At 38.1% G+C, this 27,882-nt stretch overlaps 2 protein-coding genes across 7 annotated transcripts in view; one reads left to right on the forward strand and one right to left on the reverse strand.

Annotated features, from left to right (window-relative positions):
* wdfy4 (WDFY family member 4) overlaps nucleotides 1-14,443 on the reverse strand; it is an 85,024-nt gene extending 70,581 nt beyond the window's left edge. For 4 of the 6 annotated variants that reach the window (XM_074675269.1, XM_074675267.1, XM_074675266.1 and 1 more), the window contains exons 1-9: nucleotides 14,014-14,400; nucleotides 11,953-12,055; nucleotides 8,473-8,778; nucleotides 5,147-5,258; nucleotides 2,937-3,061; nucleotides 2,723-2,851; nucleotides 2,448-2,637; nucleotides 1,757-1,946; nucleotides 1,506-1,666 (exon numbers count right to left, since the gene is read on the reverse strand). In XM_074675269.1, the coding sequence (XP_074531370.1) occupies nucleotides 1,506-1,666; nucleotides 1,757-1,946; nucleotides 2,448-2,637; nucleotides 2,723-2,851; nucleotides 2,937-3,061; nucleotides 5,147-5,258; nucleotides 8,473-8,778; nucleotides 11,953-11,973 (1,234 nt within the window). In that variant the 5' untranslated portion in view covers nucleotides 11,974-12,055; nucleotides 14,014-14,400. The other 2 variants (XM_074675265.1, XM_074675268.1) reach the window with 2 other exon arrangements.
* Nucleotides 14,444-14,497: 54 nt separating this feature from the next.
* LOC141794681 (uncharacterized) lies at nucleotides 14,498-27,099 on the forward strand. Its single transcript, XM_074675078.1, has 10 exons — nucleotides 14,498-14,803; nucleotides 15,733-15,868; nucleotides 15,978-16,088; nucleotides 17,290-17,422; nucleotides 19,987-20,165; nucleotides 20,342-20,415; nucleotides 20,522-20,684; nucleotides 20,778-20,860; nucleotides 22,751-22,941; nucleotides 23,901-27,099. Exons 1-10 carry the CDS (start codon nucleotides 14,683-14,685, stop codon nucleotides 24,387-24,389), a joined length of 1,680 nt encoding a protein of 559 aa, XP_074531179.1. The 5' UTR covers nucleotides 14,498-14,682; the 3' UTR covers nucleotides 24,390-27,099.
* The last annotated feature ends 783 nt before the right edge of the window (nucleotides 27,100-27,882 follow it).

The raw sequence follows: 27,882 nt of genomic DNA on the forward strand, positions 1-27,882 counted from the left end.
TTGAGGTGTAACTCTAGTTTCAAGCAAATTTCTCTTTTTCCATTCGCAGATTTTTTAACTTGATTTGTTTCGGCAATTCAGACCTCATTTTGTCTTAAAAAACACTTAAAACACTTGAAACAAGACATTTTTCTGGACTGGTCAGGTGAATGTGGCTCATATTAAGTCTAAAAAGACATTTTTTGCTGAAAAAAGACAAAAACACTTGATAGGATTTCAGTTTTTTGCCATGCATATACAGGGTTATGGTTTGGAAATATTTTTGCAAGTTTGGCTTTAGCAAAAAAAAAAAAGTTGCAGTAGATTTAATACTTAAAGTTGTATTAAAGCATGCCTCTAACATATAGATGAGGAATGAACCATGTCCCATTTATTATCTAATCCAGGGTCCAGGAAAGATAATTCACCGGGTTTTTTTAAAAAGCTTGGAAATTTCTTGTGTGCAAAACGATTTGTAAATAGCAGAAAAAATGAGTGAGTGAGTCCAACTTTACTGCAAAGCTGTTCAAAGCTGGAAAAAGTGTCATAAATACAGAGCACTTCTATAGCTTCAGGAAAATCATGGCTATAGGCTAGTGTAACTCAATTATCTCTTTATGTAGTGTAACAAAATTTAAAGCTGTAATTCATTAGAAAAGAATGAAATGAAAATTGAATTTTTCTGATGTTCTGATTTAAAAAATAAAAATAAAAATAAGGTAGGAGTATATACAAAGGAACACAGGAAAAAAGTGTTGTGGGTTTATCTTTACAGAATCTACAAATTCCTGCACGTAAGATGAGTTTTTTGTTGTTGTTGTTTTTTACCTGCTGTGGACGAATTTTTTACTGCAATATGAAGTTCTACACTTCACCGAGGTCAGGAGAACCAGGGCTAAAGACGGATGTAACTCAACAATGTCTGAATAACTATGTTCAAAACACTTTATTCAAGTCTTGGATGGAAAAGAGTGAAGTATTTTCAGTTTAACATGCTCTGAACACACAAACTGTTGCTGATTGGTGCAGAGCAGCCCCAAGCTGAAACATGACACCAGGAAGATGGAAGGTAATTTTCAAAGAATTATTTAGATTGAAATACAGGACATATATTGATCATTCAGGTCTTAATTAATGCAGTAAAGAGTGAAGAATTATTTGTTTTTTACAGAATTGAGTTAGAGCAAACGGTTGATTTTCTGTAGATTTTCAAAGATAACCTATGAATAAACGAGATGTGGACGGCAGTCGTACCAAAATCACTGTTCCTTCCCGCCGGTTTTCAGAATGTTGCTGATGTCACGTGTGATACATTCAGGGACCGTCGGAAATTTGAGAATCTGACGATAACGCCACTTATCACAGCTTATGAATAAGACAAACTGTTTGTTAATGCCAGGCATTTGAAAATACGTGGTGTCCTGAGCGTTAAGGGAGTGAGTCAGAGCGTTTCTTTACACAACAGTCTGCTTTAAAAGAGAATAATCAGAGATAAGAGCAGAGCACATGATGGAGACCTGACCTACCTTTGGTGAGCAACGGGTCAAACTTAAATCCTGGAGGCTGAGGGTTGGTGACGCAGAGAGCAACCCTCAGCTCTGTTTTCCCAAAGAAGGTGAAGGAAGCGATGAGGGCCAGCAGCTCCTCCACGGGCTGGAAGTGATCCACAGAAACACCCTCGCCACACCTGGTGGGATGATCAGAGAGAGGAAACAGGTGAAGGTGGATGAATGAGTGAGCTGTGTCACTGAGTCTGGGTCTGAAACCTCACAGTCACCTTTTCAGGATGTTCTCCAGAGCGGCGTAGCCATCGTTGGAGTCAAACTCCACGAAGAGCGCGGGGTTGAGGGCGTAGGTGTCTCTGACGAAGCTGAACACGGCCACAGCCACCTCAGCCAGCAGCGGCCCCGAGACGTCAGCGCTGATGTGCATCAGGTTTTGGATGCAGATACGGACACAGTTCTTCCCTGACGAGGTAAAGGCAGACTCAGAGGTAACCTGTGACTCAGAGCAACTTTAAGTTTTAAAGAAAAGAGTCAGCTCAGGAATTCATGAGGCGTTTTATCCCCTAATCAAACATTACGTGGCCTTTATTTCACCTCCAGCTGCAGCAGAACGCCAATTTCACAGCACAGAGAGAGACATGTGAGGGAAGAAATACCAGGAACAGATAATTTCCTAATCTCCCAAACAAATCAAAGTTATCTTGTTTGAACCAGAACGATGGGAGAGTCATCATCGCCGACAGACGCGTCATGTGAAAGCCGCTCTCTGCAGCTGCGGTCATGTGTCTCTGGATAATCGAATCATAACTGGGACAAACAAATCTGTCTGCGCCCGGAAAAAAATCTCAGATTAAACCAATTTATTCACTTTCTGGAGAAATACTTCCACAAACACTTCCCTCGCTGCTCAGCAGGACAATTGGAGGAGTCATGTGAGATGCATTTAGCGCTGCGTTAGCTCACCTAGCAAGCTCGGGACCGTGTTGCTGGTTGCCACAGCAGAGACCGCCTTGAGGACCCGGGAGGCCTGGTGCCTCCACTCTGGGCTGGTCTGGTCCCACAGCGACGTGAGGCCGATGATGAGACACTGCAGCTCCTGGGTTTCCACCAGCCTCTCCACATTGACGGGCTGTCTGCAGAGCTGGAGGAGGACCTGGAAGAGGGCAGCGTTTCAGACCAAAGTCCACAGGAAGAGGAGGGTCAGAGGAGGATGAGAAGAAAGCGATCGACTGTTTCACCTGAGTCAGAGGCTCCTGAAAGGTTTCCTCTGCAGCGAGGCTCTCCTCCACCGCTGGGAGACACACCAACAGGTACAGACACTTCACCAGAGCAGCAGGGAGTCCTGGGTTTATACAGGACAGGATATCCTGCAGACAGAGAGAGCTGTTAGCTGTTAGCCAGATGAAATGTGTCTGACCTGTAAATTCACTTTAAACTTCCTCCATCACTCACTGAGCTGTCGGCGGTCAGCAGCAGCAGAGACTTTAACAGCAGCCATCCCTGATTGTCTTTAACACCGTTTGTTTCCTGAGCATCACGTCTCTGGAAGAAGTTCACCACCTCACCCCGAGCTCCCTCTGAAAGCAAAGGAGACAACCAACTCTGTGTTTAACAACCACTCAGAGCTGGGTCTGAGTCCTTCTGGATCATTCCCCCTCTGAGAGGGCTCAGATTAAGGGTCTAAGTGTTCCCTGAACAGATGAGTAGAAAGGGACTCTGTGGATCCTATAGAGTTAAGTAATTCATTCACCGTTCGGGAACAACACAGGAGAAGAGTCTGGCTAGAGATTTGGAGCCGTGCTGGGCTGGGAGCATCAGGCATCTTTCATAAGCAATGTTTTGTAAGCCAGAGCCATGAATCTGATTGGAGATGCCACAGGAAGCCAGTGAAGAGAGATTGACAACAGGGTGACATGTTGTTTGGGCTGGTTAGAGACCAGACGTGCTGCTGCATTCTGGGTAATCTGCAGAGGTTTGAATGGGTAAAAAAGGGAGCAGGACCAGACCCTAGTTTACACTGCAAAAAACTGAAATCTTACCAAGTGTTTTTGTCTTCTTTTTTCTTTGTTTTTGAGTTGCTAGGCGCCGCCCTGTTGGCTATGGCTGTCTGTTGCAGCAGCTCGGTCTTCTTTCTCTGTTTCCTGTGATTTTTTCGTCATCTTTGTATTAGGAGTGGATCATTTGTTGGTCATGGACACCAAATTTTTTGTGTCTTCAGTGATATTTTTACCACTTTTTCTCCTGTGTTTGTCTGGAGATCCTACATGTAACCATGGCTGCATTGTTTACATGTCAACTCAGCTGTTAGCAGCCTGTAGCATGTCAGTGCTAACTGGTGCTAGGCCAGATGTTTCCCCACAAGCTGAGGAGAAGGAGGTGAGAATGACGTGCTGGTTCTCAGGTGAGACCTTTTTACACTTTCTATACACTTTCTTACTTTTGTTTTCTTGATTGTTGCTGTGACTTCAATTTTGTTTTACTTGTTACAATGACAATCAAGTTCTATTCTTTTCTATTCTTTTTTTAAGTACAAATTGTCCTATTACACTCGATATGAGCCATATTCAACTTTTCAGTCCAGAAAAAAAATGTCTTCTTTCAAGTTATTAAAGAATAAAATAAGGTGAGAAATTTGCTTAAAAATTTGTTAAAACTAAAATAATGTTTAAATACAAGTAACTTTTCTCTTGTTTCATTGGCAGATTTTTTTTTTGTTTCAAGCAATTCAGACCTCATTTTGTCCTTAAATCACTTGAAATCAGACATTTTTCTGGACTGGTCAGGTGAATGTGGCTCAGATTAAGCCTAAAAAGACATTTTTTACTTAAAATAAGACAAAAACACTTGATAAGATTTCAGTTTTTTGCAGTGTATTTGGTGTAGCTCAAAGTGCTCAAAGTATCAGGGCTTTAACGGCTGGAAATAAAAAAAAATAAAAAAAAACAAAGACTAAACATCTAAAAAAAACAAAAAAAACAAACCAGAAACCAAGACTCTCCTCTGTCCTCCCACGTAAAAACTTCAGCCGAGCAAACCACCATCAAAACAGAAAGTAGGATGCAAATCTAGTCTGAAGTCTGAGTTAAGAAGTGAAAAGTTTCACTTCTATTTTCAAGTCAGGAATTTGCGTAGTCCTTCTATTAACTGAACATTCACACTGCAGAGGTAAGTTCCTGAAAAATCATTTTAATATCTGTAACAAGGATTACAAACTGTAAAAGAAGTGTTAGACTCCCGTTGGAGGCTCTGAGACAGAGTGCAGAAATGCTACTGCATGCATCACGTGAGTAAACGACTAAAAACATCCAAAAAGGAGCAACAACAGCAAAGAGAAGTGTGTAGTCCACTAAAAATGAAGTGTTTCCTCCAAACGTCCTGACAGTTACATAAGCAGCAGCAGAAGAAGAGAGACGAGGAAGAGCAGAGAGGAATAAACTAACCGAACAATAACAAACTGTTTCACAACACCAGAGAAACTTCCTTCAGTGAAGAAACGACTGGTTTTTACATGTCACTGTGGAGGAAACTGATAAACAGAAACACACTGAGTGGACAGCGAGCACAGAGAGAAAGCAGAAGCAGGTAGAGAGGTAGGACGTCCCTCCAGCAGCCGTAGATGATGCAGCGTTCATGTGTCTGTGTGTAAACGCTGTGGTCAGTACCTGCAGGCCGCTCCGACAGTCTGCTGAGGATGTTCAGGATGACAGTGTCAGCGGTTAAAGCTGCCAGACCCTTTATGTTCAGGCCGTCCAGTCTGCCTCCCTCCTCACAGACCTGGGGTCAGAGACAATCCTTCGATTAAAACCCAACGAACAAGAAAATAAACTAACAAACCAGATAATGAAATACAAATGACCCAGAGGTGTGCTCATGACCCAGGTTTTTAACCCAACGAAATGGATCGTGGGTTTAAGTAATGGTCACCAACAGACAAAGGTTGATTCAGGGACTTTGAGTTGACTTTAAAAAAGAAAACATGCTCAGGGAAAAGCAGATTTTTCATTTTGATCACACTATAAAAAATGAAACAGATCCTGATGATCTAATATTGAAGTTACCTGTTGGTGCCAACCAGAGCTGTTCAAACAAGGGAATTATCTCTAAACTCTTTAAGATCCCATAAAAAGAAATTACATACACAACAATAGAAGGTAATCCTTCAATAACAGATAAATACTGATCAAATGTGTGCAATTTTGTATGAAAATGCACAAATTCTCATGTTTGGTGGGAACTCCGAAGCAGAAATCACATTTTACAGGAGGAGATGCCACATATTGGAGACAGTGAGGGTCTCAAGAATCCTCACACTGCAAAAAACTGAAATCTTATCAAGTGCTTTTGTCTTATTTTCAGTAGAAAATGTCTTTTTGGATTCAATCTGAGCCACGTTCACCTGACCAGTCCAGAAAAATGTCTTATTTCGAGTTATTTAAAGACAAATTGAGGTCTGAATTGCTGTGACAAGTAAAAAATTTATGTAAGAAGAGAAAAGTTACTTGTATTAAGACATTATTCTAGTTTCAGGCTAGTTAGGGTCCTCAGCCCGAGGAAGAGCAAGAAAGTGTCCTCAGCCGAAGGCCAACATCCTATAATATTCTCTCTAGCACAAAAAAACTCTCAAAAACGGCCCTAACAGGGACTAGGAATGTCGTAGAGAGATGAAACCAACGGAAAAATGTTTATCTCATTGAAACGCACAACAAAGGATTGTGTTTTTTTGCCTATCTCGCACAGGAAGTCGGCAATTTGCCTTTGAAATAAGACTTTGCTGCATTTTTACCCTTTCTGCCAAAATTATCTCCTCTGAAACAACAAGTTCTATTGGCTTAAAATTCGCTGAAATGACAGACTAAACCCTGCTCTACAAAAGCTCTAAAGGAAGTTGTTATTTCGGACCAGGTTTTCAAATAGCGAGCCCTCAAAGTCGGTGAACGCTCTCAGCTCTCTCCATGTAAACAGATGGGGGAACACGTTTCAGGTCCCGCAGGTGCTGCATTTGGGCCTCCAGACAAAAAAGTAAAACTCATATAGCTTTGAAAATGACATGAATGGATTCCTGACAAAATTTCCTCCAAGAATATTATATTTTCAAACAGATTTTGGCCTATATGACAAGTTCTTTGTAACCTTTTGGAAATTTGATCCTCCCTCTGGGCTTCTACAATTCTGTGATGATGTCACACACTGATTAGGAGTTCCGTGCAGCTGGTCACATGACTCAGCAGAGGAAAAAATACATGCTATCAACTGTTAGAGCACTAAGAGGGCCAGAAAGGGATGAAACCCTGACAGTGAAGGGGAAACAGGTATGACATAATACATGATGATATAATACATGTATGACCCCAAACATCCCATAATTTCCGCTCTAACACCATCTTGGTACACTAAAACTCCTGTAGTTTCCACCAGGAATGTCGTAAGCACATCAAACCAAAGTCAAAATGTTTGTCTCATTGATACAAAAAAATCCTACACTGACACCCTGACCTATTCCAGACAGGAAGTCAGCTATTTACCTTTGAAAATAACATTTCCACACATTTTTACCCTTTCTACACTCTTTGATCGCTTATTACCCCCCCTAAGCATAGTCAGAAACTCACCAAAATTGGCACACACACATTATGAGCACCCAAAATTTCCATATGATATGATATGACATGACCCCCAACATCCCATAAAATGCTCTATAGCGCCATCTAGGCACACTAAAACAGCCCTAACGGGGGCTAGGAATGTCACAGAGAGATGAAACCAATGCCAAAATGTTTGTCTCATTGAGACGCATGGTATGACAAACTGGCATGAGCCAAAGGACCAGATATTTTTTACTTAAAACAAGACAAAAACACTTTATAAGATTTCAGTTTTTGCCGTTTATACCTCTCTCCAAGCACAGTTTCTTCATCTCTTAATGTGGTGTTCTGGATGTTAGCAGCTGCTGACGCTTTTTAATATCTCAAACTAAACAGTGTGTGTAATTCCTTCCTCTCTACAATGTGTACTGTTTTTTTATGCATTTATATTGTATACACATAGCAACATTAATTCCTGCTCGTTTTGAGTCATTCACACCTGTCCTGTTTTTGTGAGCTTTCCTTTTTAAACTCAGAGTCTGTTTGTTGATTTGGGAAGGTTGTTTATAAAATGAAGCTATATGGTTGTACTGTTTGTAAATGTTTCAACCTGCTTTAATAAAAATATTAGAAAAAACAGGATTTTTTTTTTAAATCTGGATGTGTTTCCTGTAAAATCTCTGCAGTGAGATTATTGGCACGAGATGACTCAGTGAGTTTTTCTGATCTAACACACCCACCGAGCTGGAGAGACCCACTGGAACCTTAAAATGCTTTTGTTAATGCACGGTGTTATAAATAATAGACGCCAGTGTACAGGACTGCACACGCTCATTAAGATCCATAAGAGGATATCCCATTTCACTGAGTCTGCTGGTCTTAGAGAGGCCCTGCGTTCTGCTGAAATCTCCGGTCATGAGGCTTAAACATGAAGCTACACACACACACAGAACAACACACACACTCAGGACTGCTTACGTCTACAGCTGCAAGCCTGATCAATGGCATTACACACAAATATGCAGATCAGGAATCCACAGAGTGTGTGCTGAGAAATGAAAGTAGGCCGGTTTGTGAATGTGACACGATTCAGCACAAAGAATTAGAAATTCCTCTGATTTCTATCCATCAAAGCTGTGCTGGGAGCTGTGGCTGCTTTCTGTATGAGCGACCACGTACAGCTGACGTTCATCACAGAGAGCGGAGTAACGTCAGCTGAGGGACGAACAGCTGAGGGACAAACAGCTGACTGCTCCCAAAAAGCTGTGTGAGCCACAGAGGCCTGAGGCGTCCAGCGAAGCTTTTTACAGTTTGATATACTCAGATATTTTTAACGTATAACTGTTTGTTTACACGTGGTTTCATGACAGTGATGAGTGAATAGTTTTTGTCCCAGTGGTCCATACCTGTATGTAAAGAGGGAGGACCTGGATCAGCTGCTCCCCTCTCTGCTCTGAGGTACCATGGTCCGTCCTGTGGTCCGTCCTGTGGTCCGTCCTGTGGTCCGTCCTGTGGTCCGTCCTGTGGTCCGAGCCCTCACATGAGTAAATCCCCAGCTCCTGCAGCTGTTCCCTGAGCTCTTGTGGGAGTTTGGGGTTCCTACAGGAGCCCTCCACTTTGTCCTCCTTTAGCTCCACAGAGACGGATAATTCCCCTGAAGCGCTCAGCTCCCCGGTTTCCTTATTGATCCTTTCCTTTTTGGCAGTCTGCTGCTGGAGGGAGAGCAATGAAAGACAAAGTGAGAAATCCTCAGGTTGGTCCCTCAAGCTTCATATTCCTCAACCTCTGAACAAGTTTTATGGTTATCTACAGAAAATCTAACGAAAGACTAATCTGGAAGAAAACATAGACTTTTATTCCGTGTGGATGGATTCATTTAACAGACAACGTGCTGGATAAATTTATAAGCTTAATATGTGGCAAGACATTAGAAAACAACACAAAATGATGAGTTGGGCAACATAATCATTATGTATTATCAAATTCAACAATTCTTTAAAAAATGTCCAAGTTTCTGCAAATTTCTGAAATTTGAAGACTTACTAAATTTTTTGAAAATTTTACAGTTTTGCAAGTTTTGGTTACTTTTTGCCATATTTTGATATTTTTATTTTTTTTTAACAAATGTAATTTAAAAGAATAAATCAATTTTTTACATATTTAAAAACCAATGAAAATTTTCCAAAGTTTTAAAGTTTCAATGTTGTGCAAAATTTTTGGAAAAAAAATTAATGATAAATATGTCTGAAATTTTGAGATTAAAATTACAATAAAAAAATGACAAAAAACAATTATGAATTTTTTTTCAAATTAAAAAAAAAAAATCCCTAAGTTTTTAAATTGTAATGTTGTGTAAAAACAAATTCAAAAAACTGAGATAATAAATGTTTGAAATTACAATCACAATTAAAAAAAATTTAAATAAAACAATTATGAAATTCTAACAAATCAAATCTAATGAAAATTTCCCAAAGTTTTACAATTTCAATTATGTGTGAAACTTTTGCAAAAAACTGATATGATACATATTTTTTATTTTTTTATTTTTTTTTATTTTTATTATTATATATTTTTTTAAATCCTCTAATTTGTCATTTTTTGTGAAAAAAATGACAAAAAAATGTCCAAATTATTTTTTAAACTTTCATATTTATATATAAACTTTATATATATATATATATATATATATATATATATATATATATATATATATATATATATATATATATATATATATATATATATATATATATATATATATATATATATATATATATATATATATTATTTTTTTATTTATTTATTTATTTTTTAATTAAATTTGAAATTAAATTTTTTGGGGGAAAATGTTTTTAAATTGGATTTTTTTTGCAAATCTTTAGACATTAATTTTTTTTTTTGCAAATTATTTAAAAGTCAAACTCACTCAACACACTTTAGCTCAACAAGTCTCCTCATAACACTGTTACATTTATTCCCAGTTCAGCTTCTTTAAACCGGATCCATAAACCCATAACAGTTAACCAGCAAAGTGATGGAGCAGACACATCGTCCTCCTCAGTAAACCATGGTCTGTTTATTTATTGTAAACCTAAGTTTAGCCTGAGTTTTGGGTTAGTTCCTCTTAGAGAAACAGAGATATGGGGCTTTTTAAACTCAGCATGAAGTCACACCCACAGCTGAACAAAGCACGCTTCACAGAGTCACACTCTCCCCCCACGGGAGGAGGAACTTCATGAAACCATGGTCACACTAACAGAGAGTTAATATTTAAGAAACACATAAAAATCACTCCATGTTATATAAAAACATCCTGTCTTTGATGATTTTTAGGTGATGTCTTCACATTTTCAATCAAATGTTCATGATCTGCCACAGTCCACTCAGTCCCTGTAAACGTAAAACACTTTAATATCAAATAAATGTGCCCTGGGAGACTGGGAGGGAGAGATTATGATTAAGATTGGTTTTTGAATCAATATGATTATATTTGATTTCATTAAACCCAGGGTGAGAGCGGAGGGGGTCTTTGGGGAAGGGCATGGGAACTGAAAACCACAAGTTTTCAGTTTTTTATTTTTAACAGGGTCAAATGATCGTTAATAACCTGAAGGGAAATCACAGAAGCCTCAGCTTTTAAAATACTTTTAAAACACACTTGTGACTTTCTGTCACATTTGATGTGTCTTAAATGATGAGTTTTATGAAGAACTTATCTTGTTATTATTATCTTTTTCTCTATTTCACGCTTAAAGAATATTTTTACATGCTTATCTGAGTATTTATATCAACTTTTTGTTTTTTTGTTGATTTATTTTATTTGGCCCGACTGGTGCAATACTAATAATCTTGCTTTAAAATATTCTTTCTTTGTTTTTGTTTTGTTTTTTTTGTTTTTTTTTTTTGTCTGAACTGTTTATGTCTATTAATTAATAATTATTGTTTCTTATGGGGGTTTCTTTCCTTCTTAAGGTTTTCTCTTGTCGACTATTATTTTATATATTCTTTCTTGTCAGAGTTTTTTTTTTAAATTTTGCTTCACTATTAATATTATAACTATTGATACATGTTTTTTTTTCCTTTGCTCTTGTTCTTTTTTTTCCTCTTTTTTTTTTCTTTCTTCTTTTTTTCTTTTTTTTTTCCTTTCTGTCTTTTTTTGTATGGTGTTGAAGTGGGTGGGGAACTGTTAAAAAAAATATACATTTGTAGAGAAAAAAGTTTTGTTTGTGATCATTGATAACTTTAAATAAAGTTGTGAAAAAAAAACTTTTTTCCTTTTTATGCCTTTATCGTGAGAGGACAGGACAGTGGATGGAGCAGCAAACTGCCACCTGAGAAAGGTGTCACAGGCTGGATCCTCACCAAGCTGCTCCATCCAGGACTGACTGTGTCAAACTGAGCTCAATGAGACCGATAACACTACTCTAAAGCAGTGTCAGACGTGTTTCTGTCAGACTGAGGATTAACTCAAGCATTGTTTCCTCATTACAGGCATTTTATTCAGGTACTTTCTGTTCAGGGACTCATTCCTGATGAACAACAACAGATACTGGCAGACACAGACCGCCTCACTGATAAGACAAAGTCAACAGAATAAGTTGTATTACTCCGTAAAGAGAGAGGCAGGTCACATTCCTCAGAAATTCAATAATACTTTGAAGTTTCCTCATGTGAGTCTGTTCTTTGTGCAGCGAGAGTTCGACAGACCAACAGTAAAAACCAAAGAGCTCAGAGAGGTTTCTACTTTCTGAACAGCAGAGCAGCTCATACGGCCAACTGGTTTGACAGCATCATGTGTGTAAACATGCCAAGGTGAGCAACACACACACACGCACACACACAGTGAGTACAGCAGTGTGTGTAAATCTCAGTCTTTGAGCTCTTACCTGTCCTAGTGTCAGAGCCATCTGGGAGTTTCAAGGCTCCAGGACGACGCTGTCATCTGTGCAGTTTTATCCCAGCCGAGTGTGTGATCTGTCCCATGTTAGGCTGAAAGACAAGCACAGGCCCGCTCAGACATGACCAGCACCTCCACTGCAGACTCCTTTCCTCTGTTCAGCCGCTCGCTAATCTGCACCAAGCAGACTGAACTTTGAACAAGCGGGGCGGCTCACATCAGCTGGCCCGGGTCATGTGCCTCCTTACTTCCTCACAGAAGCAGAAGTGAAAAGCCCTTGTTTAGCTGGTTGGATTGGCCCTCCCACTGCAGCTCAGAGAAGAGTCCCTCAGCTTTTTATAGACATGTCACGTCAGTCTGGCATGATATGAATCACAGCGACAGGATGATCCCATGATTCACACACGGCGCGAGCAAACGCAGCCTGTAATCACAGGTCTGTGTGGAAAAACGGTGGCACTGACCAGGTGATACAGTTTAAACAAATGATGTGACAAACATGGAAAACTCTTCCTGCTTACACCTTTTTAAAAACTAAAAGTACACAAACTTTAAAAGCATCAGTAAACATCAATTAAAGTATCCTTATTAATACTTTTTCTAAAAACAGTTGGTTTAAGCTTCCTGTGTTAAATCCTAATGGGATGTCACTTTGGTAAATGTGGAATTACTCTCTGAGGAGGATATCATTTGGTTAAACAGCGCCATCTTGTGGGGTTTAGTTAGTATGCTTCCAATATACTGGAAATGGTCTGGCATTGACAGGAGAAACAGTCGTACAGATATCTTTCAGGCGAGGAATGTGCAAAATTAGTTTTCAAGAGAAAACAATGACAGGGATAAAGTAATTCCAGTAAGTGAAAATAATTTATTTTTCCTCTGAGGAAACTTATGCGCTCAGTCCATTTAATTTTATTAAATTATTTTTGATTATTATTATTTTTTTTTATTTATTCATTTTATAAAACTTGTGCGCTCATTGTCCATTTTTTCTTTTTTTTCAAATTTTATTAAATTATTTTTTATTATTATGATTGTTTTTTATTTATTCATTTTTATTTTATTTTACCTTTTTATGATTATTTATAATTTATCTATCTATTGTATTATCAATTATTATTAATTAATTTATTTAATTTGACCTTTTTCATTATTTTTTATAATTTATTTATTTATTTTATTATCAATAATTATTAATTGTTTTATTTTATTTTATTTTATCCTTTATTTAATGTAATTATTCCAACCTTTTTTTTTTTACCTATTTATTTATTTATTTCACTCATACTTTCAATATTTTTTGTTTATATAATAACAATACATCAAGGTTAAGACTTAAACAGATACAAGCATTTTGATTATTATCATTTTTTATTTATTTATTTTTATTTTTATTCTACCTTTTTATTATTATTGATAATTCTTTATCTATTTTATTATCAATTATTATTATTTTATTTATTTATTTTTAATTTAATGTTATTATTCTTATTTTTAAAAAATATCGAATTATTTATTTTACTCATTCTTTTAATATTTTTTGTTTATATAACAACAATACACACAGGTCAAGACTTTGACAGATAAAGCAAACAAGAGTCATTAACAGATTCACAACAACAAAGCATCCAACTGAGATTAGTGCATACTCATATATAAATATTGAATTAGTTGTCAAAAGGTTTGAATTTTAAAAGATACCTCTGGCTTCACAAACAGTCATTTTTCATCCCATCTAATCAAATTCAATCAATCACACCTGCTTCCACATGGTTTCAGATCTAAGCTTAGTGTTATTTAATCTTTAGGTTATTTTCTCCAAACAAAAAAAAAAACCTCAGATATCCATGTTTCTACAGAGAAACATTTTGTTGACTTTTCCAGTTTGACAGAAAAACTGTCTTACTTCCTTGTCTTGTTATTAATTGTACAGCCCTCGGTCCATTTCGCACTAAAACAGACTTTATGCATTAGAAAATATGACACTTGTACCGCATGGGAAAACGTGTGCATTCATCATTAAGGTGAAGCAGAGCTGGAGTTAGCCTACCTGCTGTTTGCACGGCTGGACGCGGAGCACTGCAGCTCTCTGTGTGCGCTCATGTCGAGGTTATTCCCGTTTTAAGCCATTTTATTCCCCCCTATGAGTAGAGAAGCTGTTCAATGCAGTATCTAAAAAATAAAAACGACACCGTTTGACTTCCTCGATTTAGGTTATGGTACGTGACTGAGTGGACGTTAGCGAATAAAGAAAGAAAACGGAAATAAAGCCAGCGTTTTCCTTTAAAGTCAGTTAATTTTTCGGTTAATACTTCTCTGAGAAATATTTCACATTAAATTCTGCAAAAAAATTCACCACAAAAAAGACTCCGTTTCTATTTCTGCCCAAATATGTCCACGCGCATAATAACATGCAGCGTTAAAGCACTGATGAAGCTGTTACCTTATTTACAGCGACCACGTGCTCAGTCAACGCACAGGCGTCACTGATCACATGACCCCCAGCGGCCAATCAGATTTCCAGGGCGTGATCTGCCTCAATCAGTTTAGCACAATGCAAGATCCGCGCTACTTTTCAGCGAAAGATGATATCCCTTCTCACCTTACGTTATGATGTTGTAGCGTTTCGTCCCGGGAGCTGATTTTGTTTCCGTTGCAGTTTCTGTGGGTGGAAGAATCAGCCTGCTGCCCGTGTGTGTGTGTGTGTGCGCCCGGCGAAATGCATCCGATGCCCGTGTGCTCCGTTAGCTGTGGAGACATATTTGACTGTATACAGAGAGGGAATATTGAACAGTGTATACACTTCGTTCAAAACGACCGATCAGTCCTCAAACAGAAAGGTAAGAAGGAAAAATACAAGATGAATATTTAGTTGATCATTTTTTATTTTTTATTTACAGCATATGTTTTTAAAAACTACATCACTTCCTGATGATTTCCTGTCAACATAACAGCCACTCTGTGTTGGTATTTCCTTTATTTTTTACTATTAACTCAAAAAACTGCTGATGAATATTGCAATAACAAAAACATGGTTGCCAAAATTATACAACACATGGAGATTTCAGTTGTTTTCTTGAATTAGCCAATTAAATACCCATAAAACAGAGGGAATATGTGCTCTATATCATTATACAGAGCTATTATTTGGAGTTTTTGTTAATTTTTCTGATTAACAGGCACAGGACAAACATTAGGGTTAAAGTTTTTGTGTAATATTCAGACATACGCAGCTGTAAAAGGCAGATAAACTGAATTTAAGAGTAAATAAAACAGTAGGACTCACTTCATCTGATATTGATTGTGCACAGTGCAGCCATCAGCATGGTTCACAATCATAAGATCATACTAAACCATCAATATTTTCATTTCTGTCAGGTATTCTAATAATTTTTGCCCCTATTGTGTGTCATAAATAACATAATTTGTCCCCTAAAGTCTCTGTCAGCTGACGTCAGATGTTACTGTGGATAAATGTCTCACATTGTGTTATTTACTTTCATGCTCCAGTGTGTCCTGATTTGATTTTGTTCCCGAGCCAAACAGAAACCTAACCCCACAGCGCCTCTGTGAGATGGCCTGGCACAGATCGAGATGGACAGATCCTGTGACAACACATAACAAAGTCACATTGTGCCAAAGGAACCCAAAACCCATCTCCAGAGACTTTGAAAACACTCGCTGAGCAGAGAGGCCGGTTCAGGCAGGTGGAGACTGCAGCTGAAGGTCTGTATCCTAAGCCTGGCTGTGATGTGTTTGTCTCCATCAGGCTGGGGTGGTTTCACCCCGCTTCACTACGCTGCCCTTCATGGAAACCGCGCTTTGGTCGACCTTTTCCTTAGCAACGGAGCCGACCCAAACCTGACATGTGACGCAGGACAGACAGCCTTTCATTTTGCCTGCAGGTAAACGCTGGCTGCACTTAACACCTCTATGTTCCTGTCTCGGGGATGTGGGGATCAGGCTTTCTGTGCTTTATTTCATCCTCTGCAGTAACACTTTGTTTCCAAACAGGCAAGGAAACATCTACATCATTCACCAGATGATGCAGTATGGAGCCGATCTGCGCCTCGTCGACCTGCAAGGAAAAACATCTCTGCATCACGCAGTCACAGGAGGGAGCATGTGAGTGGAGAGCACAGCACAGCACAACACAACACAAACCAAGTTGTTTTGTTTTATTTGGTGATACAAAGCAACATAAACAGGGATCTCCACCAGTCATTCAGGAGACACAAAATCTACTTTATCTTCACAATAAAGAGGATCAAATTCTATACATAGTTCAAAACTAGTTGATAATTATCTATACGAGAAGTTGTTTTATCTTTTAAAAGTATAAAATAGTTTCTGTCTCTATCCACTCTTATATCCTCTGTTTAAAGGCTTAACAAGCCCCCAAAAATAACTTGAACAAAAAATTTCCATGTGATGTCTTACTTTTTTATTTTTAATAAATTTGCAAAAATGTCACAAATTTTTGAAATTTCAAAAAAGTCCAAAAAGTTAAAAAATTTAAATGTCAAAAAAGCTGCAAAAAAATATGAACGTATAAAATAGTTTCTGTCTCCATCCACGGTCATATCCTCTCCGATTAAAGGCTTAAAAAGCTCCCCAAAAAAAGCTTTAAAAGAAAATGTACAGGTGATGTCTTAGTTTTTTTATTTTTAATAAATTAGCAAAAATGTCACAAAATTTTTGAAATTTCAAAAAAGTCCAAAAAGTTAAAAAATTGAAATGTCAAAAAAGCTGCAAAAATATGAAAAATAATTAATTTCAAAAAGTTGCCATAAAAAAGATAAATAAAAAAATGTAAAAAAAAAAAATACAAATAACATAATAAAAAAAAATAAAAAAAATAAAAAACTGCAATATTTTAAAAGAAAATAAAATTTGATTAATTTTAAAGAGTTTTTAAATTTTGATGTCGCTTAATTCAACATTTTGTGTCGTCTGCTAATGTCTTGCCACAAATCAATCATGTATATTAATCCAGCACGTTGTCAGTTAAATGAATCCATCCACACAGAATTAAAATCAGTATTTTCTTCCAGATGAGTCTTTTTGTAGGTGTAGTAATCTTCCCAGGGCTGTAAAACTTGAGGTTAGCCACAGGTGCATGGAAAGTTGGTGGGCTGTTGATGTTGTAGGAGGTGAAGTAGAGCGGTGGCAGGCTTTATTGACAGATGGGATGAAGATTTAGTTCAACTAAATGTTAACACAGGATTTTATTTAGTGTCAGTGTCTTTAACCATCAATACCCTCTGGAAGAAAAATGAAAACTAAATGTTGTGTGAATCCACCAACTATCAGCTGTTTTCTCCAGTGTTGCGGTGCACTACCTGTGGGAGACGGGGATGTTCCGGTTCTCAGACACAGACATGTACCAGGTGACCCCCCTCCACCTGGCTGCATCCACAGGAAACACAGAGGTGGTCCGGTATTTGCTGAAAGACCAGGTAAGACCCCGTCTCACTCACGCCTCAAAGTGCTGAAGCTTCATTTCAGTATTTTTGATCAACAGTAAAAGCACAATGAGCCAAAAGGGAAGCTGTTGCTGCAACAATGTGGTGGTAAATTTAGCTTCCTCTATTTCTGGTTCCCCAGCCGGTGCAGTTACACGGTGCTGTTAAAGTCTGCGTCGGTCTCATTTTCAGACAGAGTTAATACCTGCACAAAACTCTGCAGGGCTAAATCTGCAGCTCCCCCTGTGAATGAAGCCAAGAACTCTGCAGACTAAACTCCCAAATCCTTCCTGGTATTAGTGACCCAAAGCTGAGAAATGGACCTGAAGCTACAAAATGTTATTAGTGTGACATTATTATGCTGCTGGATCTTAAAATAGGTGTACTTCACTTTTTATGCAACTTTCTCTCTTATGTCTGTGTTTAAAACAGAAGTTTCTTTATATAAATATTATTTTTTTAAAATATCTGTTTCTGTCGCCAGCAGGTCTCAGTCTGACAAAGAGATTTACAACAAGATTAAAACAGATCAAAAGAGCCTTTGTTTCATTTGCCTGCACTAAACTTCCATGTTTTTTGTCCATTAATCAAAAACAGTTCACAGAACTATGAAACTTTCTGTTGCACCCTCAGTATTCACACTGTTATGGCTCCAAAAAAACAAAATAGCAAGAGACACCATGTCCAACCCTGAGGCCTAAAAACAGCCTCTGGTTCAGCTCAGCAGCTGAAGCACAAACACACAGAGGCTGTGGTCTTTGTCACAGCATCCAAAATAAAACATCAAATAAGGAGAGAAAAACATTTTTCATCTGAGGATACAACTCATGCATCCAGAAGATCAGCAAAGCTACACAGGAGGATGGAGGAAAGCAATCAAGGAAGTAAGGAAGCAAGCAAGAAGGACAGGAATTAAGAGAGCAAAGTAAAAAAGAAGGTAGGAAGCATGTATTTAAAAAAAGGAAGGAAGGAAGGCAACATTAAAGTAGGCAAAGATAGAAGGAATGATACAAGGAAAGAAAAATATGAATTAAAAAAAAAACAAGCCAGATAAGGACTAAGAAAGGAAACAAGAAAGGGGTCAATGATAAAGGGGAGAATGAAGGAAGGAAGGAAATAAGGAAACATGGTCAGGGAAAGGAGAAATCAAGAAATTAAGGAAGCAAAGAAGGAAGAAACTTAGAATGGGAGGAAGCAACCAAAGAGGGCAGGAAGAAAGCAAGGTAGAGAGGAAGGAAGCAAAGGTACAAAGAAGGAAGGAAGAAAGCAATCAAGGAAGTAAGGGAGCAAGCAAGGTTAAAAGGAATTGATGGAGCAAAGTAGAAAAAAAGGAATGAAAGAAGGAAGCAAGGAAGGCAACATCAACGTAGGCAAGGATAGAAGAAATGATACAAGGAAGGAACCAAGGAAGGAAAAGTATGATTTAAAAATAAAATCCAGCAAGATAAGAAATAAGAAAGGAAACAAGAAAGGAACCAGGAAGCAAGAAGGAAATAAGGAAGCAAGAATAGAAAAAGGAGGAATCAAGAAACCAAGCAGGGAAGGAAGAAACCAAGAATGGGAGGAAGCAAGCAAGGTAGAGAGGAAGAAAGCAAAGGTACAAAGGAGGAAAGAGGAAAGCAATCAAGAAAGTAAGGAAGTAAGGTTAAAAGGAATTAAGGGAACAAAGTAGAAAAGAAGAATTATAGAATGATAAAGGGAAGAATGAAGCAAGGAAGGAAATAAGGAAGCAAGAACAGAGAAAGGAGGAATCAAGAAACCAAGCAAGGAAGGAAGAAACCAAGAATGGGAGGAAGCAACCAAGGAGGATAGGAACCAAGTGAGGTAGAGAGGAAGAAAGCAAAAGTACAAAGAAGAAAAGAAGAAAGAAATCAAGGAAGTAAGGAAGAGAGCAAGGTTGCAAGGAATCATGGGAGCAAAGTAGAAAGAAGGAAGGAAGTAAGCCAATAAAAAAAAGGAAGGAAGGAAGGCAACATGAAAGTAGGCAAGGATAGAAGGAATGATACAAGGAAGCAACCAATGAAGAAAAAGTATGAAATAAAATAAAATCAAGCAAGATTAAAAATAAGAAAGGAAACAACGATAAAGGAAAGAATGAAGCAAGGAAGGACATAAGGAAGCAAGAACAGAAAAAGGAGGAATCAAGAAATCAACAAGGAAGGAAGAAACCAAGAATGGGAGGAAGCAAGCAAGGTAGAGAGGAGGAAAGAGGAAAGCAATTAAGGAAGTAAGGAAGCAAGCAAGGCTGAAAGGAATCAAGGAAGGAAGGAAAGAAGCATGATGATGATCCAAACACTAATCTTGTTATGACTGTCGGGTTTTTAATTTGTAGAGTTGACGTACATTCAAGGCTCAAAATATGACAACAGATGCTTTTTCCGTCTTCATTAGCTGTCCCCAGAGAAACCACTAACACACAAAGGTTCCTACATGGATATTTCTTGTTTTTTAATTTATTTAACCTTTATTTAACCAGGAGAAAACCTCAGTGATATTAAAAAAACTCAGTGTAAAGTGACTGTTTTAAGGCCTGAGCCGTGTGTCACTTCACGTTTCAGAGATGTGCTGTGGACGCAGTCGACCAGCAGGGGGCAACAGCGCTTCACGTGGCAGCAGAGAGGGGTGGAGTGGAGGTCTGCTGGACTCTGCTGCAGAGGACAGGGTGTGGGGTGCTCTACCAGAAGAACCACAGCGGCCTGACGCCGCTGGAGCTCTGCAAACAGGGGAAAACCTTCAGGTGAACGAGCTGCTGCTGCAGAGATCTGTGGAAAAACACCGACCGGCCGCGCGCTGCTCTGGAGACACACTCAGAGGGCTGTTACATACCCGGCCTGTTTGCATTTCCAGATTACTGCTTCCTCCTGGGATCCTGATGCTGATTAACACATTTCCTCACTGTGCTTCTTTTTCTAGACATCAGCAACTCACCAAGCTCCTGAGTCGCTACATTAACGAGCCCATACACCACAAGCCCAGAGAGTCCCATGGTAAACGATGTGGTCAAAGTGCCGTCACTGATAAAGGAGAGTCTGATGAGGGTGAAGAGTGAAAGAAGACGCTCTAATGTTACATGTTTGTGTGTTTTCTCACCAGTCCTGTATTACTGGACGCTGCTGTTCCCCACCCTGAGCGGAGCAGCCATCCTGCTCATCGCCGCCATGCTGGGGGGCTACGGAGGCCTGATCTGCCTGTTGCTTTTCCCCTGGCTGGCCCGGAGCATCTTCACTCAGTACCACCGAATGACCACGTACCAAAGGTCGGACAGTTTTTAACCAATCATGTGAAACGTTTGCTGAAACGTTAAAATATTTCTTCCTTTCCTGAAAAACATTTCATGTGTTTCCTCCAGGTTACCCAACCCCATCTACCTGGGGACCCTCATCGCTGGCCTGTTCCACTCGCTGCTCTGCTTCTACGGGAAGATAATGCCAAATATCCTTTCACAGAGGATAACACTTTATATTTTGGCAAGATTTTCATATTCCTCACAAAATTGATCTAACTGATAATAATAATTCCTTGGCAGAACAAAAAAAAAAAAATGTCCTTGTGTTTCTCTTATGAAGATTTCAAAACCAACAAGTAAAAACTGCATCTTTGGAAATAAATCCCTGTTCTCACTCCGTCCCTGAAACATTTTTAAAAAAATTATTCATAATAAATAAGGTAAACTGAGTTTTGTGGTTAAAATAAAGAAAGTCAAATGCAACATTTGTCACTTGGTGTAACCAGTGTTACTCATAAAAAATCTAATATTGCACAAAACATGACTGATATTATGATTTTATCTATCTCAGTCTACTTCATCATAAATCTTAAACTTAAATTGATTTTAAATTAACTGACCCAAGAATAGAGAGCAAACATATTTTGAATACACTTTGAGATCATATTTATTTTACAGTTTATGGGCATCATACAGTGAGGTAGCTCTTTGGCGCCATCTACTGCAGTGGAGGTGTGGAGGACATATTGTTCTTCCAACTCACTTAAAATATAAAATTGTATTTTAACAAAAATATCGAAATTAAGAGTTGAAATATCGATATTTTATCACACGTCAAAGTAGAGTTAGATACTATTAAAGGGACCAACCGAAATCTGTCTGTAGTACCCAGTTAAATCAAAAGTAACCATGTTTAGGTACCTAAACACATCCTTGTGACTGTGAGGTAGTGGAAAAGTAGGAGATTTTCCTACTGGACATGAACACAGCGTTACATGTTTATATCATAGCCTGTATACAGAGTGGACAGCGTGTCTCCTCCATTTATCATTGTACGGTTCAGAAGCCAAAACTCCCCCGTCTCAGACGCAGCCATTGTAGCAGTTTGCAGCCAGAGTCTGTGCAGTTGAGACTGTGAGGGATTCTGGGAGAATCTGAGTGGAGCTGGGTGACAAAAATAATAATTATTTTTTCTTCTAGAGTCTAATCACTTCCTGACTCTACCTCCAGACATATTTTACAATCCCTGAAAAAAATACACGAGAACGTCAGCTGTTAATCATCATTAAACGTTACGTAAAACCTCATTTTTAACCTCGTATAACTAATGAAAACAAAACTTTCCAGAAAAAAGAGGATTTGGATACAAGACAGCCAAATGATATCTTCAAATCACCACAACAATCAGACGTGACAAACATTTCTACCAGGTGTATTAATTTTTTAAAGTTTGACCACAGCCCATCTGGAATGACTGGGGAGATGGATTTTTAAACCTATACTGCAGCCAGCCACCAGGGGGAGCAGTTTCTGTGGCAACCTCACTTTTAGCCAAGCAAGCAGACGTCCATTTTTTTTTAACAGTCTATGGATTATATATTGAGAAAAAAAAATGTTGAATTGATAAATTTTGAGATTTTATGATGAATAAAATAAAATTATTATTTATTTTTAGTTTTTTAAATTATTACTATTATTATTGTTGTTGTTATAATAATAATAATAATAATTATTATTATTATTATTATTATCATCATCATCATAATTATTATTATGATGATGATTATTATTATTATTTTTTGTTTTATTTTAAATTTTTTATTGCTTATTTAATTGTATTTTTTAAGTTAATTTATCTTTTTTTTATGTATTTAAATTGATATGTATTACCATATAAACACACAAAAGTACCAAAAATTGGTTGAGTTGACCACTGATACCGATCACCAGGTACCAGTCATTGGTACCATATTGTTTCAGATGTTTTAAGGGACCCATCCCTTCTCTTGTTGCAGCCTTTCATTCCTAAATATTCACATAAAGACTAATGTAATCATCCAGGGTTTGTCTGTTTGTTGATCCTTAACCTTCCCAACGCGTATGGCCGGCCAGCGCTCTGGTCCAGGTTTCCATGGTCCACTTCTCCTTAGTCCTGGGTTTGTTCTGTAAGGTTCTGACTCAGGACCCGGGAACTCTGGACAGAGCAGACGCAGATCCTCGCTTCTCCTGCATCGCGGACCTGGTGGAGCACAACCAGAGCCACCACCGGTTCTGTCCGTACTGTGAGGTAAGAGGGCCCAGAGTCTGACCGGGTCTTATAAAGCCAGGATCTGGATCTGTGACCCCTGTAGCCTGTTGTTTCTCAGAGTGAGGGCAGTGCGTGGGGTTTCAGATTTAAAATTATTTACAAATTATTTTTCTTTCCCACTAAAACTGAAGTGATGCTGTGAAAAGCCGTGGATCAGGGAAGCTGTGAAATAAATTAATGTAAAGTTCAAAGCAAACAAAGCCTCGCATTTACATCGTGCAGCGTAAATTAAATTATAATCTAAAATCACGAAACTGATCAGCAGAGCGACTGAGAACGAGACATTTTCCACCACATGTGCTGCTTCTGCATTTGGTTTATTTTTTTATTTAATTTTCTTTTATTTTCTATTATTTTTCACAACATCTTAGATACAGTTTTTCCTGTTTTTTTTTTTTTTTACAAAAATTAAAAATAAGGATAATAAACAAAGTAAATCAATTTTAAGAAAATATCTGGATTGTTTTCAAACGAGAATTTATCTTTTTTTTTTGTTGATTTAGAGTCTGTCATATAAAACTACTTGACCAGATAATTGACTGAAAGAGGGCCAAAAGAAAAAAAAAATAAATAAATAAGAATAAATGAAGAAGTAATACTAATATTAATAAGATAATAATAATTATTTAAAAATGATATAAAATAATAAAAAAGAATTAAAATGAGAGTAATAAAATTACAGGAGACTGAAGAAACATAAATAGAAAAAATAATAAATAAAAGTTTTTTTTCATTGACAGATTTTTTTTTATTGATCTTTTGTTGCCAGAGTTTGTCAAATTTATCCACATCCACTCTGATTGGGTTATCCCCATGCTGCTGAAGAGCGTTGATGTTAAAGTTACGGAGTGTCATTTCTCATTAATGTTTTAGTTTTTATAAAATCAGCTGATTCACTGCTAACGAGCGTCTCCCTCTCCCCTCTGCGTCCGTATCAGCTGTTTCCTCCCGACTTCACCAAACACTGCAAACTGTGCGACGTGTGCGTCAGAGACTACGACCACCACTGCCTTTTCCTCAACCGCTGCGTGGGGCGGGGGAACCACCGCGTCTTCCTCTTCTTCATCCTCTCCATGGTCATCGCCCACCTGCTCTTCGTCGCCACGGCTACGAGCTACCTGCTCGACAAGCTGCCGGCGGGGAGCCACAGCTCGTCCACGTGGCTCTCGCTGCTCGGCCAGGAGTTCTGGGTCGTGGTCACGATGGTCATGAACGCGCTGACGCTGCTCTGGGAGGTGTGGCTCCTGACTGAGCAGTTTGACGCCGTGGCTACGGGGAAGACCACCTACTTCAGACAGTGTGAGAGCTCGGCGAGGCAGAGGTCGCTCGCTCAGCGCTGGGTCATCGTGCTGTCGTTTCTGCTGGAGGGGCGGAGACGCGTGGGCAGCGGGCACACGAGGGAGGACAAAACCGCCATCGACATTTAAACCGTCAGTTTGTGTCCTGATGAAGAGTTTCTTCATCGCCTCACGGAGCCGATAGATACTGTGCTTTTCTTAGGTCACTGAGCTGTGGCGTGCGCTCTTTCCTGAGAGACTGTCCTCTTCAGTAACCTCCGATGACGCTACGGCGTGAAGAGCTGAGTTTCCACCACAGGAACTTTCACCAGGGACCAGGAACTTTAGCAGGTTCTCAGTGCCTTTCTACAGCAGGGGCCAGGGTCTGAACAGAGTCTAAGGGATTTTTATTTACCCCGTTCACACAAAACAGGCATGAAATCATTTCTGCCACTGGAAAAAACTGAAATCTTATCAAGTGTTTTTGTCTAACATTTCAGTAGGAAATGTCTTTTTACTTTATTGTCATTGTAACAAGTACAACTAAATTTAAGTCACAGCAGCAAGCAGTTAGCTCTGTTAGCCATGTCTGTGAATAGCATGATGCTACTCTGCCCTCTGGTATTCCCTCTGTTGCTGGGTTAGCACAGCTAGCTCGTCCATCTTATTGGAGATAGATCTTACGTTCCCAATAACGATGGATGGAAGGACAGGTCCATGTCGTCACTTCTTAGCTCACATCTGAGAACCAGCACGTCGTCCTCACCTCCTTCTCCTCACCTTGTGGGGAAACATCTGGCCTTGCACCAGTTAGCATTGACATGCTACAGGCTGCTAACAGCTGAGTTCACATGTAAACAATGCAGCCATGGTTACATGTAGGATCTCCAGACAAACACAGGAGAAAAGGTAGTAAAAATATCACTGAAGACACAAAAAGTTTGGTGTCCACGACCAACAAATGAGCCGTACAAAGTAATGATCCACTCCAAATACAAAGATTACAAAAAAGAGACAAAAAAATTACAAGAAACGGACAAAGAAGAGAGAGCTGCTGCAAAAGGCAGCCACAGCCAACAGGGCGGCGCCTAGCAATTATTGTCAATTAGTAACTTTGTCTAAAAAATGAAAAAGAGTCAATCAATCAACCAGTCAAACTTTATTTGTATAGCACTTTTCATACAAGACTTTGTAATACAAAGTGCTTTACAAAAACATACAATGATATGAAAAATAAAATAAAATGAAATAACAAAAACTGGAATAAAAAGCAGAAAATTGAATAATTGAAAAAAAATGAAAACATAAGACCCCCACAGTCCGCCCTCCCCCAAACCACATTCAGTTTACACAAACTCAAAGACAAAAAGGAAATTTTTACAGAAAACAGAGTTAGAATTAGAGCTCTTAGGAAACACCATCTTGAATTAAAATGACGAAACACAGGAGCTAAAAGTAAAATAATATTAATTAACTTAAAATAAATAAAAACAAAAAAAATACTTGAAAATACTTGAGGGTAAGATTAAGTAAATGAGTTTAAAAAAATGTAACAATATTAAAATAAAAATTGCAACAACACAGGAGCTAAAACTAAAATAGTCATTTAATTAAAAATAAATAAATAAATAAAAATAAATAAAAAATACTTGAAAATACTAGAGAGTAAGATGAAAACGTGCAAATACATAAATAAATAAATTAATAAATAATGTAACAATATAAAATAAAAGTTGGATAAATAATATGGTAAAATGAGAAAGTGTAAAATCAGCTAAAATAGAATAATAAAAGGAAAAGCCAATGAAAAATCTGAGCTGAAATGTAAAAATAAAATGAAATAAAAGGGTTAAAATAAGTCTAAATATAAAATAAAATAATAATAAAAACAATCAGCTAAAAGCCAGATTAAAAAGGTAGGTCTTCAGACAATTTTTACTTAAAATAAGACAAAAACACTTGATAAGATTTCATTTTTTTACAGTGTTTGGTGTAAATTGCTGACACCATGGGCTGGAGGAACCGTTCAATTCCCTGAATTTTCCCCTGGGACTAAAAGTTCCCGTTGACTGTGGTGGAAACACAGCTGGAGATGTTGTACTTGAACTTAAATGTGAATTTATCTAATTATTCTATTTTAATAAGCGTTAGCTCAGTGTGTTAGCAGCAGTGCACAAAGTGGCTAACAGGAAGCTTCCTCTAAGAGACCGTACTGATACCTTTAAGCTAGCTGTGTTATATTTGAGACGTCTGTTTACATTGCTCTGTCTGAAGATGTTGGAGCAGGGGATGAATGATCTGGTGTTTTTATATCTATAATAACGAACTTTTTTAACCTTGTGTTTTAAATAGACGTGTGTTTGTTTCCAGCTTAGATCAGAGTTGTATTTTAAACGTTAACATGTCCTCTTAGCTACGCTTTCTGTCTGGTGCACTGGACGTCTTTGTTCCTGGTGTAAAGTCGTTACCCCAGCCGTGACACTTCCTGCGTCACGCTAACGAGACACGCTCTTTTCATGTCTTTAATCAAACGTGCTCATTTCCGTGGTGTCTCAGGACCATTTTTCTGGATTACAGATGACATTCCCCACACAGGCCTCAGAGGCTGGTGTGTCTGGACTGTGTGAGTGTGTGAGTGTGTGAGTGTGTTCGTCACGTGCTGTGTTACTGTGTTTCTCTGCCCTGGATCAGTGTTTCTCTATTTATCCCTCTGATGTGTTTAGTTTTTGTCCGTGAAGCTGTGACCTCACATGTGCAATGACGACTCTGTGCTCTGAGAGAGAAATATCTTAAATAAACCTCTAATCTGAGAAAAGGAACTGCTCCTTCAGCTTCTGGAGCCAGTCGTTAGCGATAACTCAGAGCGTTTTATCCTGAAAGGTCCTGTATCTGCAGAAGAGACTTAACGCGTCAACTTTTTTCTCAACGCATTTGTTTTAAACCAAATTTCTCCCAGACATTGGTGTTAACTCCAATAATTCACACATGAAAAGAAATCACAACGTTCAGGTCCATAAATAATGATGATGGTGAATTAAGTACGATAACACAGGAAAAAAGTATTGAAGACGCTAACTGAGACTCATCTAATACTTAGTGGAGAAGCCTTTGTTTGCAGTGACAGCTTCCAGAAGCTTCTTGTATGTTTGAACTAATGGCCCACACTGCTCAGGTGTGATTTTGGCCCATTCCTCTGCACAGATTGTCTTTAAATCTGGAATATTCTTTGGTGCCCTCTGGTGAACCCTTTTCTTTACTTCTTTCCACAAATGTTCAGTTGGATTGAAGTCAGGTGATGGACTAGGCCAAGGGTCTTCAACCTGTGGCTCTGGAGCCTCATGTGGCTCTTTGACTCCTTTGCAGTGGCTCCTTGTAGCTTTAAAAGAATATTATCAAAAATAATAAATTAAAATTAATAAATTCATGCCTTATCATATTCAAGCAGTATTTCAATTTTTTAAAATTTTGGAAAATATATTAGATTTTAAGTTTATTTAATTTTTTTGTAATTTTTTTGAATTTTCAAAATTTGTTTGAAATTTTTGCATATTTTTCATTTTTTTTATGGATTTTTTTTAAGTTTATGATTTTTTTGCAATTTTTTTAATTAAAAAAAAAAGGGAATTTTGCAAGTGACCAAAAT

Source organism: Halichoeres trimaculatus, unplaced genomic scaffold (assembly GCF_033239565.1).
Source record: "Halichoeres trimaculatus isolate MK-OKI-2021-1 unplaced genomic scaffold, fHalTri1.1 fHalTri1_scaffold_8, whole genome shotgun sequence".
Lineage (NCBI taxonomy): Eukaryota > Metazoa > Chordata > Actinopteri > Labriformes > Labridae > Halichoeres > Halichoeres trimaculatus.